This window comes from Harmonia axyridis, chromosome 2 (genome assembly GCF_914767665.1).
Source record: "Harmonia axyridis chromosome 2, icHarAxyr1.1, whole genome shotgun sequence".
Lineage (NCBI taxonomy): Eukaryota > Metazoa > Arthropoda > Insecta > Coleoptera > Coccinellidae > Harmonia > Harmonia axyridis.
The window spans coordinates 23,167,976-23,185,496 of NC_059502.1; the positions used below are offsets into that span (position 1 = coordinate 23,167,976).

Here is a 17,521-nt window from a genome sequence, read left to right on the forward strand (position 1 = left end):
TACATTCGGGGATTTTTCCCCATAGATGGAAACTCTCGAAGATAGTCCCTGTTCACAAAGGTGGCGCAAAAAATATCATCAAGAACTATCGCCCCATATCCATACTCTCGGCTATTCCTAAACTCTTCGAGTCATTGGTATACGATTTCGTTTCTAATCATGTAAAACACATAATAATAGAAAATCAGCATGGGTTTGTCAGGGGTCGAAATCTGGAAACAAATTTATTGAATTTCCTAGAAAATCTTAATGAAGGCTTTGAAAGCCATTCTCAGGTTGATAGTGTTTATACAGATTTTAAAAAGGATTTTGACAAAATAAATCATGCTGTTTTATTGCGAAGACTTGCGGAGGTGGGTATATGTGGGAGCTTGTTGAGGTGGATACAGTCATATATTCTACATAGATCCCAATTTGTATGCGTGAATGGACAGTATTCAGGCACTTTTCATAATGGATCGGGTGTTCCTCAGGGATCTCATCTGGGGCCCTTGTTCTTTATTATTTATTTAAACAATATATCCTGCTGCTTTCATTATGCTAAGTTCTTGGTGTACGCTGATGATCTCAAAATATTTTTGAGGATAAGTAGTTTCGAAGACTGTATGAAACTTCAGGAGGATTTGGACAGGTTTTATGAGTACTGCTCTGTAAATTTCCTCTTTCTGAATTTTGACAAGTGCCTCAAAATATCTTTCACTAGGAATGTCAACACATTTGCATTTGATTATACTATCAATCAGGTGATTATAAAGCAGGAAGATGCTGTGAGAGATCTGGGGGTGTTTCTGGACTCGAAGTTGACATTTGACGTGCATATTAACGGCGTTATTGAGTCATCGAATAAGATGCTCGGGTTTGTTCTCAGGCATGGAAAATTGTTCAAGAAAAATGAAACATTGTTGACTCTTTACTATTCATTTGTATTCAGTAGGCTTAATTTTGCAACATCAATATGGAATCCACAGTATAGATGTTATATTAGTAGATTAGAAAGTGTACAACATAAATTCTTGAGGTTCTTGTCTTTCAGAAGTAAAATTCAGATTATTGATCATGACTACACCGAAATTCAACGAAGTTTTAAAATATTAAGCTTGGAGAATCGTAGAAGACTAAATGATATGTGTCTGCTTTTCAAATTAGTAAATAATATACTTAATGTCCCAGAAATTCTCGAATCTATCGATTTTAGAGTACCGGAGAGAAGACTAAGATCCCGTGATTTATTCGCGGTTCCATTCCGTAGAGTTAATGTAACCCAAAATTCGCCACTGTGTAGAATGCTGTCAACATTTAATTCTTTTTCATGTGATGTTGATATTTTCAATGTTCAACTTCATGAATTGAAGAGAATTTTAAAGTTAAAGTTGCCCTTTGTATTTTCAGTATGCTGATCATTTTCAGATAATGTTAAGTTTAATTTTTAGTTTATAGTTCATAGCATAGCTTGAATTTTGTTTTCATTATTTCAATATCTTGTATGATATATTAATTGTCAAACTGTGAATGCTGTATTGGGGTTTACCTGTTTGTATTCCTATTTGTCTTAAATAAATAAAATAAAAATAATTATTCAACAATAAATTAAATATTATATTCTTAAATGGTTTATAATTATTTATTTCTTTGATTTCATTAGGCAGTCTATTGAAAAACTTTGAACAACTGTATTCTAGCTGCTATTTGTGTTGAATTTAATTTACTTTTTTTTTTCTGTCGAGCCACGTGTCCTGCCCACTGCCACTTCAATTCTGCAACACGCGCTATAATATCTACGACTCTAGTTCTTTGTCGGATTTCTTCATTCCCTTTTCTGCCTCTAAGACAGACATTGAGCATAGTTCTTTCCATCGCTCTCTGCATCACCCTCAGCTGGTTTGCGGTCTTTTTAGTTATTGCCATAGTTTCCAGGCCATATGTCGCTACCGGTAATATGCAGGCATCGAAAACATTCCTTTTAAGGTTTATTGGGATGTCGTTATTCCTGAATATATATTTCATCTTTCCAAAAGCCATCCAAGTTAGCCTGATTCTTCTTTTTATCTCTGCTGTTTGATTTTCTTTGCCGATTCTTATTGAGTGTCTTAAATATATATATTCTTCTACATTTTCAAGTTGTGTGCCGTCAATGTTTATGTGTTCTGTGATGTTATTGATAAGTTTGGTCTTCGAAACATTAATTTTCAAACCGACTTTAATCAGAGCATCAATAAGTTGTTTTAACATCTCGCTCAATTCCTGCATGTTGCTACTTATTAGGACGATGTCATCGGCAAAACGAAGATGATTTAAGTAGGATCAGTTTTAATTGATGAATAATAGAAACTATTCGATCTATAATTACCTATCAAAACTTAAAAACGTTTAATTCTCACCTAAATCTGATACTGAATCCAGATTCAAATCAAAATGTAGAATTCAAACTGAATACGGGCCGTTACGGCAACGCGCGGTCACCGCTTGGCAACCGCGTTCCATGTGAACGGTATCCAATTATCCACCGCTCATTCAACCGCGCGTAGACCGCTTGTCATGTGAACGTGCTCTAACACATTAGTTGAAATTTTTTCGCATCATAAATTTTTGAAATCGTGAAAATGTCGAAATTTGAGCCGAGTCGACGTCATTTGCGGGAAGTTTCACTTTATTGGTTCAATTTGAAGAAATCTGCTGCCGAGGCGCATCGGTTGCTTCAGGAAGCTTATGGAGAAGGTTGTGTCGATGATTCAAGTGTTCGCGGATGGTTTTGACGCTTCAAAAGTGGCGATTTCGACGTGGAAGACAAGGAGCGTTCCGGGCGGCCGCAAATCTTTGAAGATCAAGAATTGGCGACTTTGCTTGATGAAGATTCGTGTCAAACGCAAGAAGAACTTGCTGAAGCATTGGGAGTTGACCGAACAACCATTTCCAAGTTTTTGAAAGCCATGGGAATGATCCAAAAGCAAGGAAATTGGGTGCCGTACGAACTGAAGCTGAGAGACGTCGAACGGCGTTTTTTCACTTGCGAACAGCTGCTTCAGCGACATAAAAGAAAGGGTTTTCTGCATCGTATCGTGACTGGCGATGAAAAGTGGATCCGTTACGATAATCAGAAGCGAAGAAAATCATGGGGACTACCCGGTCATGCATCATCATCGACGGCCAAGCCAAATATTCATGGCGCCAAGCTCATGCTCTGTATATGGTGGGACCAGCTAGGTGTGGTTTACTATGAGCTTCTGAAACCGAATGAAAGGATCACAGGCGAGGTCTATCGACGACAATTGATGCGTTTGAGCCGCGCACTGCGAGAAAAACGGCCACAATACTCCGACAGGCACGACAAAGTTATTTTGCAACATGACAATGCTCGCCCACATGTTGCACAGCCGGTGAAAACATACTTAGAAACGCTCAAATGGGAAGTCCTACCCCACCCGCCGTATAGTCCAGACATTGCTCCGTCTGATTACCATCTCTTCAGATCGATGACGCATGGCCTGGCTGACCAGCACTTCCATTCCTACGAGGAAGCCAAAAAATGGGTGGATGACTGGATAGAGGCCAAACCGGTCGAATTTTTTCGCAACGGGATTCGTATGTTGCCAGAAAGATGGGGAAAAGTTGTAGCTAGCGATGGCCAATACTTTCAATAATTCATTTGTAACCATTTTTTCACAATAAAGGCTCAAAATTTGAAAAAAAACGGGAAAGACTTATTCACACACCTTATACGTTTCGGAGAGACTCTCCTTCTTCAGTAAAAATGATTCATCTGATAGTTTACAATATAAAAGATCAATTAAAATTGAGCCTTCAATTTCTCGTCAATTCACGTGAATTGACGTCCCTCTTCCTATTTCCTGCTCATCGTCCAGTATTCAGTCAGGAGTTATTTAAATTTTTGTTATGATTTGTTTTATTTATGTGTATATAGAACTTGAAAAACTCAAATTGTTATAACATTAAGTTGTAGACTATTCTGTAAAGGTTGGCAGGAAGACATCGCTTTGCGATATGCTCGCCTCTTGCACTTTTTTAACAAACTATTGTACAATCTTTTTTGCAATAAAGAATTCTAATAATAATAATGATAAGAAACATATTCTCCAATTTCACCCTCAACTCTATTGCTATTACTGGAAAACGCCTCTTCCACACTCCAAACATTTGCTCAATGCTATTCCGAATCCTTATATGGCCTTTCCTATTTTTCCTAGAAACATTTTTTATATCACACTCTTCAAAGTTTGTACAAAAGACCCTTTCTGGCTACGGCCATCTACTTATCTATGCTACGGCCTTGGTCGAATGAAGTGAAGATTGTATGTAATTTGCTTTAGTACTAAAATTAATGTGTGCCATTCCATCATGAATTCGAATAATTCTCATAAATATTAAATGAAGTAGCTTTAAAAATTTCACAACATACTCATAAACAAGTTTATTATTTATAAATTACAATAATAATAATAGTAATAGTTAAGGCATTTTGATGATCAATCTTAAAACACCTAAGGTATAGCAAAAAAACACTTATTTGTGTTGTGGCGTGTGGATACCAGCAATCCATTAAATCTTCATAAAATCGAGATTTTTTAGTGAATTTTAACCTCCTCCAACTCCAAGTTCTTCTTCATTCTGTTTCCTGAAACAATCACCAACTGGGAAGAAGTCCCAACATCTTTGCTGATACATGTTCCAAACATATGTTTCTTGACCAGTAAACTCAGTGTCTGGTTTGTTGATGAGATGCATAAGGAAGAACCTATGACAACATTTTGTGATAGCAACAACAAAAATTAAAATAGAGCATTTATCACTTACATATAATTTGCTAAGTTATGCTCTTGTGCCACATGGGTGTCGAAACCACGTGGAACTGCATCAAAATAATCTTTACCCATGCCACAAATGAAACAATTAGATTCCATGTCATTTTTAACACTCTCTAATTGATCACGAAGCTCACCAAAGGCATCGATGATAAGACCTGAAATTGTTCATTAAATAATTAACGGCAAATAAATATAGGTAGGTACTTATAATTGAAATAATTAGTCACATCGAAACTGCAACACTAATTAATAGGAAGTTTATGACCAAAATTACCAACAGTTGTTTTTGAGCGCTCATCATTCATCATTACCATTAAAATTTTGAACCGGGAATGGTCTCAGATGATAATAAGGTTTCCCCCACTAATGACAATTTCTTGGTTAAATTCAATTATGTCCGAGCGTCGGTCCGTTAATGAGATAATTCTTGAACGGAGGAGATCCTAGATACTTGAAAATTTCTAGCTAGATACCAATATCGAATGCCACGGTTAAGTTAGTTGATGAGCAATATCAGAGTAAGAGTTCCTTCAATATTGCCGTTCTGAAATTTGCTTTCCTGATAACTTAAAAACTACAAATTCGATTGTGGTTTTGCATTTAGTTGGAGAATAGCAATTTCAAGTTTCATTCGAAATTTCATATCGATCACGTCACCAGAACCAGTGAAAATTCAAGAAATATATAGAAAAGACAACTGAGACTCAACCAATAGTGAATAGATTCACTGAACTGTACAAGAAATTTTACTACAGAGAGGAACATCATTCAACACAAAATACCCCTGACAGACCTCATTTGAGGCACTAGCGTACACTCGATAATAATTTTATAATTGTTAGATACGAAATGTATCATATGTTATTATAAAAAAAATATAAATCAGAAGGCTGAAGGACCTTAGGTCGATAGCCATTCGTTTACTACTACTATTGGAAAAAACTGAATAATTCAGTAACCAAGCAGAGATTCTGCTTATAAAAAATAAATATAATAAATTTCAATTTGGAGGGTAGAGATAAGGAGAATAATCTTCCGTTTCAAAAGTGTCCGTTTAACTGACCTAAATTGGTGGCGCTAGTGTACCTAGAGTCTAGAGGGTGAATGTCATATGAAACATCCTAAAGTACTGATAGACATAAAGCAAGAATCAAACAAGGATAAGAGAGTGTTCGCCTTCTTGGATTGCCATAAAGAATGACTCTATTGGCTACCCTTTGGCCAATATATACCTTAGTTAGAATATAGATTCTAAGATATATACTATAGCGCCATTTTGGAGAACCCTTAATTATCCTGTTTCGCGGAATACTTCCACAACAGTTCGGTAGAACTGTTCTGGAGAACAGTTCAAGAACCTGGAAGTATCTCTTATGGTAAGAAGAGATTATTCTCTTTATCTCTACCGTATAATTTCAAGATCCATGCAAAATATTATGTTGATCTAGTGATCATAACCATTGAAAATTCAAGCAGAATATCAAAAAAGGAACCTAATTTTCCAGTGAAAATTAACCGATTCGAAATGTTGGATGCAGATGTATAACAACAATTTCAAGCATGATGCAAAATTTCATGGGGATGTCATAACAAGAACCATAGAAAGAAAAAGATATCTAATATTTCGTTCGTTTAGTAAAATAATCACTAGAACGTTCATACCGAATTTCAGGAGGATCATATCGTCAAAACTCCCTCTCTAGATAACCTAAACGACCGCAATGATATTATGTGATATAATTGGCTCCTGAATAAGATCGGGTTCAACAACTTCTGGCTTGTACTTTTCTCGATTTTTTTTTGTAATCATAATTAATGAATTATTACGACGCAGGGCTGAAATACTCACCCTGAAGAATGGCCAATAGTATAATAATAACAAAGAAGAAGAAAGTGATGTCGAACATTATTCGGTAAACTTCATAGTCATCACCGTCTGGTGGTTCAATTTCATCACCTATACCACCACCAGCTCTCACTCCTTTATAAAGGTGGAATATGAAACACTGAAAAAAAGTTAGATAAACAGTAGACAAGATTAAATGTGAAATGAAAGTTGCTGAAAAAAAAGCCAATTATAGCCTGATATCTGAACTGCAAATGAATTTTCACATTAAATAGTTTTTCACTTACAGTCAACATATCATGACACTTCCTATCAACTGTGTCCTCTTCATCTGATACATAGAACTTTCGGAAGAAATTGAACGCTATCACTGTATACAGGTATACTACGATAGTCAATAGCATAACAGTAAGTACAAGTTGCTTTCCATTGTGAGTAACAGACTGTAAGATCGTTCTCAAGGCCTTTATACCCACCGCGACATCTAGAAGATGGGCGGCAAAGAAGAAATTATTGAAGTTTCCTAATATGGAGAAAACAAAGTAGTAAAGGGAGTACAAGAATGAGTTGTCGGTGATCGTAACTCCAGACTTCCATATCTGATATCTCCAGTCAATAGAGCAAATGCTGAAAAAAACATTCTTTAGAGGTTTCGAACTAGTGATTTGATAATTATTAGTTAATCAAAGTCAATCTATAATGCTTCAGTTTGTGTATTTTGTGTTCTTTGTCTAATAATTATCAGATGAATGATTCTCAAAAATGTACACTCATGGACAACTGCAACAAGTATTGTGTATAACAAACCCAATAATAAGTTACCATCCATGAATTTTTACCATTATTGCTGTATGGGGTGTTCCGAATTCGATGTTCGTTGAAAGCATCTAGAGAACTATAAGACTTAAAGAAAAAAATCTTCAAGGACCTCCGATCCGTTTTCTCGAAATAATAAGATATTAGAAAGCAGATCATAGATGCCTTAATTGAAATCGCTTTATATGCATTAGGCAGATCTCATCATAAATAGAATTCCTCACAAAAAAAAAAACTAAGAGATAAAATTTTGTCTTCGCAAGAGATTATTAAAAATAACCATAAAATGCTTTAGATATGGTTATTATGTGGAAGAAATGAAAAAACCTGAAGCATGAATGCTGATGTCTAGTGTTGTATAGTAATAAAGAAAACTCACAAATGTATGAGTCCTTTTCCTTCCTCTGTCTCTTGTTGTTGGAAGGAAGTCTTCTCCATTCCAAGCAAATTGCTAATAGAGTCGAAATCGTAAGTTTCACTGTACTTCTGTCGTACTTTTTTCTTCACAAATTTGTCCCAGTAGTTCACAGGGAAGGATCTAAAAACAACACCTTGTTATAATAGGGATCATCGAAAAATTGTCATCACCTACTTGGCAGAAATCACTAATTTGTCCCAGTGGGATTTTAAATCATCATCTTCTGGTTGTTCCACGATGTACAGTCCTTCGAATTCCAACCGTCTCGCGATTTCTTTTTCCCTTTTGAAGATTGCGAGAGGAACCTTGAATAACAAATAATAACTGAAAATATCCTCACTTAAATCTAGCAACAAGTTACTACAATTTCGAAACAGTTAATCTGGATTTTCTACGGCTCTTGAGACTCCTGCGAGAAAGCGAAAATACTCTAAACATTTTCAAATTGAATCTTTTATTTGATTATACAAGGTGTCCAAAAAGGGTATCGGGTATTTGTTTTGCCGCTGCATTTAAGAATGAGTTACGGGGGGGATTGTGAAGGGGATCGTGATGTCCGCAATTTTTTGGAGTTTCAGTGACGATAGAGCAGTACCCAGGAACGCATCGCGCTTTTTGCTTACAAGAGTATTATCGCAACGGTGATTCAATAGTAGCTTCTCACCGTTTATATCGTGAGGAATATCGTACACGCCATGCACCAAGTGATGACTTCATTAGAAAATGGATCCGAATGTTGGAAAATACAGGTGCGACGATAAAAATTCAAGAATTTGAACGCCCTCGTTCAGTCCGCGACGAAGAAACGCTCCTTTTTTTCATGAAAATTGACGAGGCCAACCACTCAATGTGAATAGTGACCTTTATTGCGATATGCTGCGAAACTTTTTGGGTCCAGAGTTACTGGAATTGCAAGGTTATAATTCAAGAACGTGGTCTCAACAAGATGGGGCCACTCGCCATACAACAAATCAAGCAATGGTAGCTGTTAAAGAATTATTCCCTAATAAGGTCATTTCGCATAGGGGTAACATTAACTGGCCTCCCAGAAGCCCCGACCTTAGTCCACTTGACTATTTTGCATGGGGGTCCATTAAAAGTAAGGTGTATGAGAATAATCCAATGAATTTGACCCAATTGAAGCAAAACATAAGGTCAGAAATGGCAGCAATATCGAGAGCTATGTGTCAGCATGTGATCGCCAATTTTCGTTCCCGATTAGAAGAGTTCCAGCAGCGTAACGGTCACCATTCAGATAACATAATCTTTTCCAAATAATTTTCCACTTCATCCTGTAATAATTAACAATATTTTTTTTTTAATTGTAACTAGTTTTTGTTTTATCGAAGTTACAAATACCCGATACCCTTTTTGGACACCTTGTATAATCTTAGGTATTTCTTAATTGATATTATCATTTGGTGTACAGGGTGAGCAACTTGTTAGGTAGAATTCAATGACGTTAATTGAATTTCCAGCAAACTGGTATTTCATGAGATATCGCTATGAAATGTTTTTTTCAAATGGGACACCCGTATATTTCTACATATTTCTATAGAGCTGAAAATTACGATTCCAAAAATATAGCATACTATAGTCATTTTCGAAGTCCCAACAGGTGGCCCGCTGAGTTGCCTGTCCTAACTTCGTTTTTTTAATTGGAACCAGATGTTTCACATTTAAATAAAAAAAATACTTTGCTTCGAAATTATCAACGGTTTTCGGGATATTTAGTACAACAAGTTTTTTTCCAACATTAGTCATTCGGAATATTTTATATTTTCCAGTTATGGTTAGACCTATTGGAATTTATTTTTGGCCAAAAATAATTAAATGAGTTACACTTGAATGGTATAGGTAGGGTCATCTGAAATGGACACAGAGGATATCTTTCCGAACTTTATAAATGAAAATTTCAAAAATATTCGTTTCAAACAACTATGATACATCATTATCGACCCATTAAGACGAAGACAAATTTCATTTTATGATAATTCGCATATGAATTAAATCCACTTGATTTCCTTGGAAATGCTCTTTATTCGAAAAATGGTAAATATTAATATTTCTTTCAAATACTTTTAGAGAACCACTTTTGAAAGTGATTTTTCTCTGAGACAACTAATAAGAAAATAGTATATTGTGCAACAAGTGGGGAAAGTCCAATTTTTCTCGCGAGTGTGGAAGTTTGTGGCAAGAGCCTGAAAGGCGAGTGCCGCAAACACACGAGCGAGTAAAGGACTTTCTCCAAATGTTGCACACTATACTTTTCCTACAACTGCACAAATTTCTTGACTTGATTCAAATCAAAATGACCTTCGTTGACAGTATGTGCTAATTTATTGCGTTTCCATAGAAACGACTCAAGAACCCAATTTCATTGGTCTACCAAGGGAGGTGTGGGCAAAGTGCCGTGGGGAATAATATTTCCCACAGTATGCGCAATACATAGTTTTGCAATTGAGTAAACTATGCAGAATACGCTACTTTTCATAGCAGTTGTCGGAAAAATATTTATCAATAACGTACAGTATAGGATATGTAGTTTTAAATTGGAGATTTTTTTCGAAAAATGCAATGTTTTTTATTATCACCGAGTAACGCTCACCTTAAGATGATAGTAAGCTATCAACATAGCTAGGGAAACAAGTGAATGTATCATAGCGGCCAATCTCATGACGTGGGTCATATAGTAGAAGTCTTCATCTACATGCACCATTTCTAGGGGATCATCATCTTCTTCACCAGATCCTTCGCCCGCGCCGCTACCACTACCAGAGCCACTGATAATATCATCTATACCTTTGCTACCACTGCCATCAAGTCCTTCAGATAGATTCGACACCTTGACATACATATATAATTAAAAACATTACAAAATTAATTAATTTTTTATTTACTTCTGTCTCATAGAATATCCACATCGTCGACACAAAAGGCTTTATTAAATTTAAAAAATATATTTTTCCACGGGACTCGTACTTGGCCGTGCTCCATCGCAGAACCAAGGTTAGTCAAAAGTCAAAAATATTTATTTTGATAATTATACATATACATACTCGTAGTACCTTGAAGGCACAGTCGCCTCTACAAGATACTATGCAACCAGAAGAAAAAGTCATAGTGTTGATTCAAATAGATAAATAGGTTTATATACAATCAGCTACAGTTATAATTGAATTTACAGGAAAATAAAAATAAAAAATTTGCTCTAGAAAATTGAGCTTCAAAGAGTTGTGCATTAGTCCCAACAAAGATTGCAAGATTCTGGTATGGTAGTTTATGTTTAAAACATGAGTCAATGTTATTATGTCTTAAGTGAGAGATTTTTTTTGTGTTATGACGCTGGTTTGGCATATCGTCTCATCGAAATGGTTAGAAATTCTATTTATATATGTTGTTATTGTTTCAAGTTCCCATTTTTGAAGTAAGTCCTTGATGCTGGTATTTCTATTACTATCAGTAATTAATCTGAGTATTTTATTTTGAAATATTTGTAGAGGCTTCAGTGGGAAAAAACTGGTGCAGTGCACCCAGGGGCGGATCCAGGGAGGGGGGGCATAGGGGCCATGCCCCCTCCCCCTCCTTATAAATATAAAAATGTGTCCTGAATTATCGAAAAAAATGCGTGGGCACTCAGAAGGATAAAAGATTGGATATGATTTAGAATAGTTGAATGGATTGGCATTAATGCATATACGCTATATTTGATAGTTTTTTTTAGATAGAGGCCAAAATACGAGCCAGGCGGTTGAAAATGTAAATAGTGTTTATGGACCTTATACTGTAATAGCCATTAACGTGCAATTTTGGTTTCGTCGATTCCGTTCCGGTAGTTTCGATGACAAAGATGCACCACGCACTGGAAGGCCAATTGTCGTAAATATCGATAAAATCATGGACATTGTCGAGTCTTTTTCGATTGCTCAAGAGCTAAAGAGTGCACAATAAACCATTTGGAACCCTATTTGCATAAGGCTGATTTCAAGAAGATGTTAGATATATGGGTATTGGGTACCACATGAGTTAACGCAAAAAACCGCATGGACCGAATTTCCACTGCGAATCACTGCAGAATAACAACAAAATCGCCCCATTTTTGTAACGCTTGGTAACTGGTGATCAAAAGTGGATCATTTACGACAACGTCAAGCAAAAACGGTCGTGGTCGAAACGCGGTAAGCCATTGGAAACGGCCAGGAAGATTTTGCTGTGTGTTTAGTGAGATTGGCAGGGAATTATCTACGGAGAGCTGCTCCCCTAAGGCACAACTGTTAACTTGGAACTGTAGTTATCAAACGAAACAGCGCATATTTGACCTAAATTGGATCATTCTAACTATGGTAATTGAAGCCTTGTTCTTCATGCAAAAATAATGAATTTCTTTTTCCTACTCCTTATACTTTCATGCGCCTGAGTTTTCTTATTAAATAAATTTACATATATTTATGAAATATGTGCAATTTTTTTGAACTTGTTTTTGTTCTACAAAAATTTTGGAAACTGAATATGATATGATTTACAAAAATCCATCTTTCTATAAAATAATACTTGAGCCAGTAGGTATCAACAAAAATTTCCGCTTTTTTGTTAACCTATATGAGCCGTGGCTTTCTATGCCCCCCCCCCTCAAACATCGCCTGGATCCTCCCCTGAGTGTACCTCATTATCGGTCTCAGCATAGCGGTGTACAACAGCTTTTTGTTCTCATTATTTAGATTGCTTCTTCTGTTCAATAAAGGATATAGAGTTTTTAGCGTTGCATAGACTTTGCAGACTGAGTTTTTGATGTGTTCATGGAAGTTTAGTATAATTGAACACCTAGCTATTTGACAGAAATTTAGGGAGTTATTAAATGTTTGGCTATTCTCATAGGAGTACAAACGTATTTTTGATGAATCAAGGTTCAAGGTTATTCTCCATTTCTTATAAAAATTTTCAATTTGCAGTAATTTCCTAATAGCGAGTTCGACGCTTGGGCTTAGTGAGAATGTGAATAAATAGCTGCGTCGTCAGCAAATAGTGCAACTTTGGTTTTAGGTTATTCTGGAAAATCATTAATGAAAATGTTAAAAAGTATGCAACCAACGACTATGCCTTGTGCGACACCTGGGAGCGTATTCTCGACAAGTGATCTTTCAAAACGTATACGTACTTTCAGTGCTCTGAACACTGAATGCACGTATACGTTTTGAAAGATCACTTGTCGAGAATACGTCCCCTGCTGCGATGTTGGGAGAGTGTGTTCTTGACTTTAACAATAATACTTCATAGTTATGTATTTAAGAATTTAGTATAACATTTCTGTAAGTGTTTGTTGAAATATTTGAAAATTCTATTCAAAATCCGATATTCATCATATGATTTGTTTCGTATAGGTTTGGATATTCTGTGATTAAAATAATGTTTACCTTACCTTATAGAAGAGCAGCATGAAATTGATACAGAAAGCTAATACGAGAGCCACCAACTTGAGGTTGTAGAAATTCCTTGCCAAGAATGAAACAGCACGTTTTCCATAAGCACCAAAGTTTATCTGCGAAACAGCGGAAGGTTCCGTCGATCCTTGTTGTTTTCCTTCAGATTCAACTGCCTGCATCGCTGCTTGTTGTGCGGCTTGGGCCTCTGCTTTTTCTTGAGCGGCAAGTTTGGCCTGTTCTCCGCTGAAAAATCAGATCGATGAATTAAGCAGTTAATTAATTCGATTATATCAAAATGTTGATATAATTTTTAGTACACCACTGAATTTTAACTAAAGATATGTACTTAAATATGTATATGCTTCCTATCTAACTCATCATCATCAGTTAAGTTACAGTTAGATGCGACTCACCCCAGGAGATCTGAAAGTGACATGGGTATTTCTTGAGTTTCGGATTCGCTATGGGTTTCAGCACCTTCCTCTGGAGTAGTTTCCCCATCACCAGAAGATAATTGGCTACCAGTGGGCGAGTCATGGGCATTCATTTTATATCTGAAAATTCGGAAAATTTTAGATTTCTTTCTAGCAAGTCGTTGATGCTTTGAAGTTGGAGAGCAGGTGCTCTGGTTAATTTTGTAGAAGGTACCTTAATGACTACTTTTTATTTAATGACTTCTCCAAATTTTTTTGGTCGATTTATTGAACTTAACCTAAATGATTTATATATATATATATATATATATATATATATATATATATATATATATATATATAAGGCAATTCCAGCACTCATGCGTTCGGAAAGTCGCCCCTTCGTCGCTTGTTTTCGAATTTCGCATTACTGTTGAAATAGGAGCTCATTCTGCAACTTGTTTTAAAATATGCTATAGATACTACTGAACGTAGCAAGTTGAAAGAACAAATGTTGAATTCAGCAGCAGTTTCTGTTAATTCAGCAACTTCTCAAGCCAGCGGTATTTCCATCAGCAATTTATTGTAATAATTGTACTTCCACTTTTAATATTAAATTAATTAAATTCAAATTGTTTGTAAATTATTCCAATGAATTCTCACTTACTGCTCTGTTTATCTTAGCAATCCGAACGAGTAAAAATAATCTACCTATCTAGCAACTGACAAAAGTCGTTCTATCGTGCAAATACTGTAGTTTCATAATTGCATACTATAGTTAACAGATACTCACTGTCCGTTATCTTCTTTAACCACATCCATTCCAAACGCCTGCATCTGCGAGTTTTGTTCTTCAGCAGATGGTAGCGCTGGCAGCATCCTGAGATGGCCGGATTTTTCCTCTTCCTTCACTTCGACGACAGGCTCTTCCACTACCGGTCCCCGCATCAAAGACATCAAAATACCCATGAAGAATTGCATGACTATGGCGACTCCGTAACCGGAGTAGTAGAATGTGTTGAAAATAAGTTTGAAAAAAGCCAAGCACAGCTCGGGAACGGTCATCTGTTGCATCTCCACGACTTTGTGCTTTATATTGGAGGGACTCATAGAGGATAACCCGTATGATACGCCATCCTTGACTGTTTGGAAGCCCCTGCGGAACGGATCTCTTTTGCTCCTAGTAATAATAACTGAATTTAGTTACTGGAATTCAAATTGCGTAAAAACACATGAAGTTCAGTCATACAAAAAAGTAAATGTTGAAATACGCGCTAAGGGAGTATTTGGTTGGTATCACTGACTTGATTTCTGTAACACTTTGTTTCAAAATCATGATGACGATTTTTGAATAATGAATTTTTAGACGAAAATAGGTAGAGATATCAATGAATCTTTTGAACTCTCGAAACGATATTTGGGAAATTATCTTCTAGGCCGTATGCAAAAAAACGTTGTCAATTATTGAGAGATTCGCAAATTAAATAAGATAGTCACTAATTGTTTTCATGATATTGATGATGGACTATAGTCAGATAGTTATCGGCAAGCATTTGCCTTCAGTGTTTCTGGGAAGGACCGATTATTTGATTCTGAGAAGAACCGTTTGTCAAACTAGGACTTTTTGAGTTCGTATTGAGAGTATCTGGGTTTGAACCCAGGTTAGCTCGGTTAAAATCCGTCTCACCAGTACACCTACTTCTATAGACTAGTGGTGAGAGTAGGCGGTTTGTAACCGAGTTAACCCTCAATAAGAACTCAGAAAAAGTATGGTGCATACAAATCCGGACAGACCTAGTTTGACAAACGGTTCTTCTCAGGACATGATCGGTCATTCTAAAGACTACCACCCTGAAGAAGGCAGGCGAATGCTTGCCGAAAAGTCTGTAACAAGTAATAGCACAGATGATGGAAACAACCCAAATAACTATCTTATATGATAGTCACTTCAAAAAATTAAAATTGAATGGCCTCTTAATCTTTGAATAAACTGGGGAAAAATTTTGTCTCAAATATTTTCTTGAAGCTTTATGTGAACTTTACTTGCAGTCATTTATTCCCAACAATTATTCAGGCATTTTTAAATTGGTAAACCTGGCCCTTTTCTCCGATAACCAACTCATGTCTGAAATTAAAATTTTAGTACGGAAACAAATAGGCATAGCATTCTTTTTCAAACCACATGAATAATAAAAGTATCACATCGTCATGGTTATTTTAAAGGCTTAGGTAATTGTACAATAAGCTGTTTACTGACTCCTTGAATACAACCTCAAACTGGACAACACATGTTACGAACTATAATATATTGCTGGGAATTGGGAAACCAACAGGAAAGAAAATTGCCGATGAATGTTAATAGGGATTCACGTCTTGGCTTGATATTCAAGCTACTTGACTTGAGCTCGACTTGAAATCAACTCAAGTTCAAGTCCAGTAGTAGTTTTTCAATGTCAAGTCCAGTATTTATTTATTAAGTACTTGACCTAACTTTGAAAAACTACTACTTGACTCGAACTTGAGTTGATTTCAAGTCAAGCTCAAGTCAAGTAGCTTGAATATCAAGCCAAGCTGTGAATCCCTAACCGAAAAGGCTTTGTAATGCGCAATAGGCGCAGCTGAGATCGAATTAGTAATGAAAGGGGATATTGAGGATAGACGAGGTGGAATAAGAAGACACTCCTGAATAAAAAAACAGACGTCACCTACTATTTCAACTTACTGAAGATCTTATTATATTTTCTGAGATTATTACAAAAAATGGATTAGTTACTAACGTTTTATTTTTTTTTCTTTCATTGAAGGCATCGACTGCTATGGTCATTAGCCTCTAACCTAACCATCACCGGACATGTACAACGCCCATGACCTAGCCAGGATTCGAACCCGGTACCTTCGGCACCACAGTCGACATCTCTGTCCACTGCACTACCGAGGCAGTCTACTAACGTTTTACTCTAACTTATTATGTAACTAGGCTACCTTTCTTCTTCTTCATCCGTCATGTAGCTATAACTGGTCGCTCTGGTTGGTCCCCCCTCGCCGGATTCCTCTGTAGACATTAGACCGCTTGCATGCTGCATTTCAAAGATTGCATCTTCGCAGAAATTTATGAATGCTTCTAACTTCTCTTTATCACCACCTTCTGTCACGATGGAATAGAAGAAAGCACGTTTTGATTCCTGTGAAGTTGAAGGTAGATAACAGAGAGAAAATAAAAAAATATATTAATGGTCAGTGGACTAGTACATATTTTCAGATTGTATCGGGTGTTCCAAATGCGATGTCAAGAGAGGAGATCTCCAAATCCCTTTGAGCTGTAAAAAAATTAATGGCACTTTTTTGGGCTCGATTTTTGACGGAATTTATATGGTGAAAACTTATTTTGGGAAAACTGCAACAGTACCTGAACATCAATGAAGAACAGCAGGCATTCCGTAAAAATCGGTCAACAACGGACGCTATATTTATAATTCGTCAGATAGTCGAGAAAGCTATCGAATTCAATACGCCGGCGTTTATGTGCTTCGTGGATCTAAAAAAGGCATTCGATCGCGTTAGGCTGAAAGACGTGATAGCAATTCTGCAGTTGAATAACACACCAAAACAATTAACTAAGCTGATCAAAGATCTATACACGAACACGAAAACGAGAGTTCAAACAACATCAGGTGTAACGAGGGAAATTAAAACACCAAATGGTATCCGCCAAGGAGACTCCCTGAGTCCAATGATTTTCAACCTGGTAATGGACAAGTTGATAGACAGAGTTAAAAACATGAAGGGTT

The 17,521-nt window shown here is 36.4% G+C and overlaps 1 protein-coding gene across 4 annotated transcripts in view; it reads right to left on the minus strand.

Moving 5' to 3' along the window:
• Positions 1-4,411: 4,411 nt before the first annotated feature.
• The window catches only part of LOC123673622 (ryanodine receptor), a 50,073-nt gene continuing 36,963 nt past the window's right edge, over positions 4,412-17,521 (minus strand). For all 4 annotated transcript variants that reach the window (XM_045608207.1, XM_045608208.1, XM_045608205.1 and 1 more), the window contains 11 exons: positions 16,716-16,915; positions 14,527-14,913; positions 13,734-13,874; positions 13,317-13,563; positions 10,509-10,745; positions 8,075-8,205; positions 7,862-8,020; positions 6,954-7,293; positions 6,670-6,826; positions 4,810-4,975; positions 4,412-4,750 (listed from right to left, as the gene is read on the minus strand). In XM_045608207.1, coding sequence (XP_045464163.1) covers positions 4,591-4,750; positions 4,810-4,975; positions 6,670-6,826; positions 6,954-7,293; positions 7,862-8,020; positions 8,075-8,205; positions 10,509-10,745; positions 13,317-13,563; positions 13,734-13,874; positions 14,527-14,913; positions 16,716-16,915 — 2,325 coding nt within the window. In that variant the 3' untranslated portion in view covers positions 4,412-4,590. The remainder of the gene's footprint in view (positions 4,751-4,809; positions 4,976-6,669; positions 6,827-6,953; positions 7,294-7,861; positions 8,021-8,074; positions 8,206-10,508; positions 10,746-13,316; positions 13,564-13,733; positions 13,875-14,526; positions 14,914-16,715; positions 16,916-17,521) is intronic.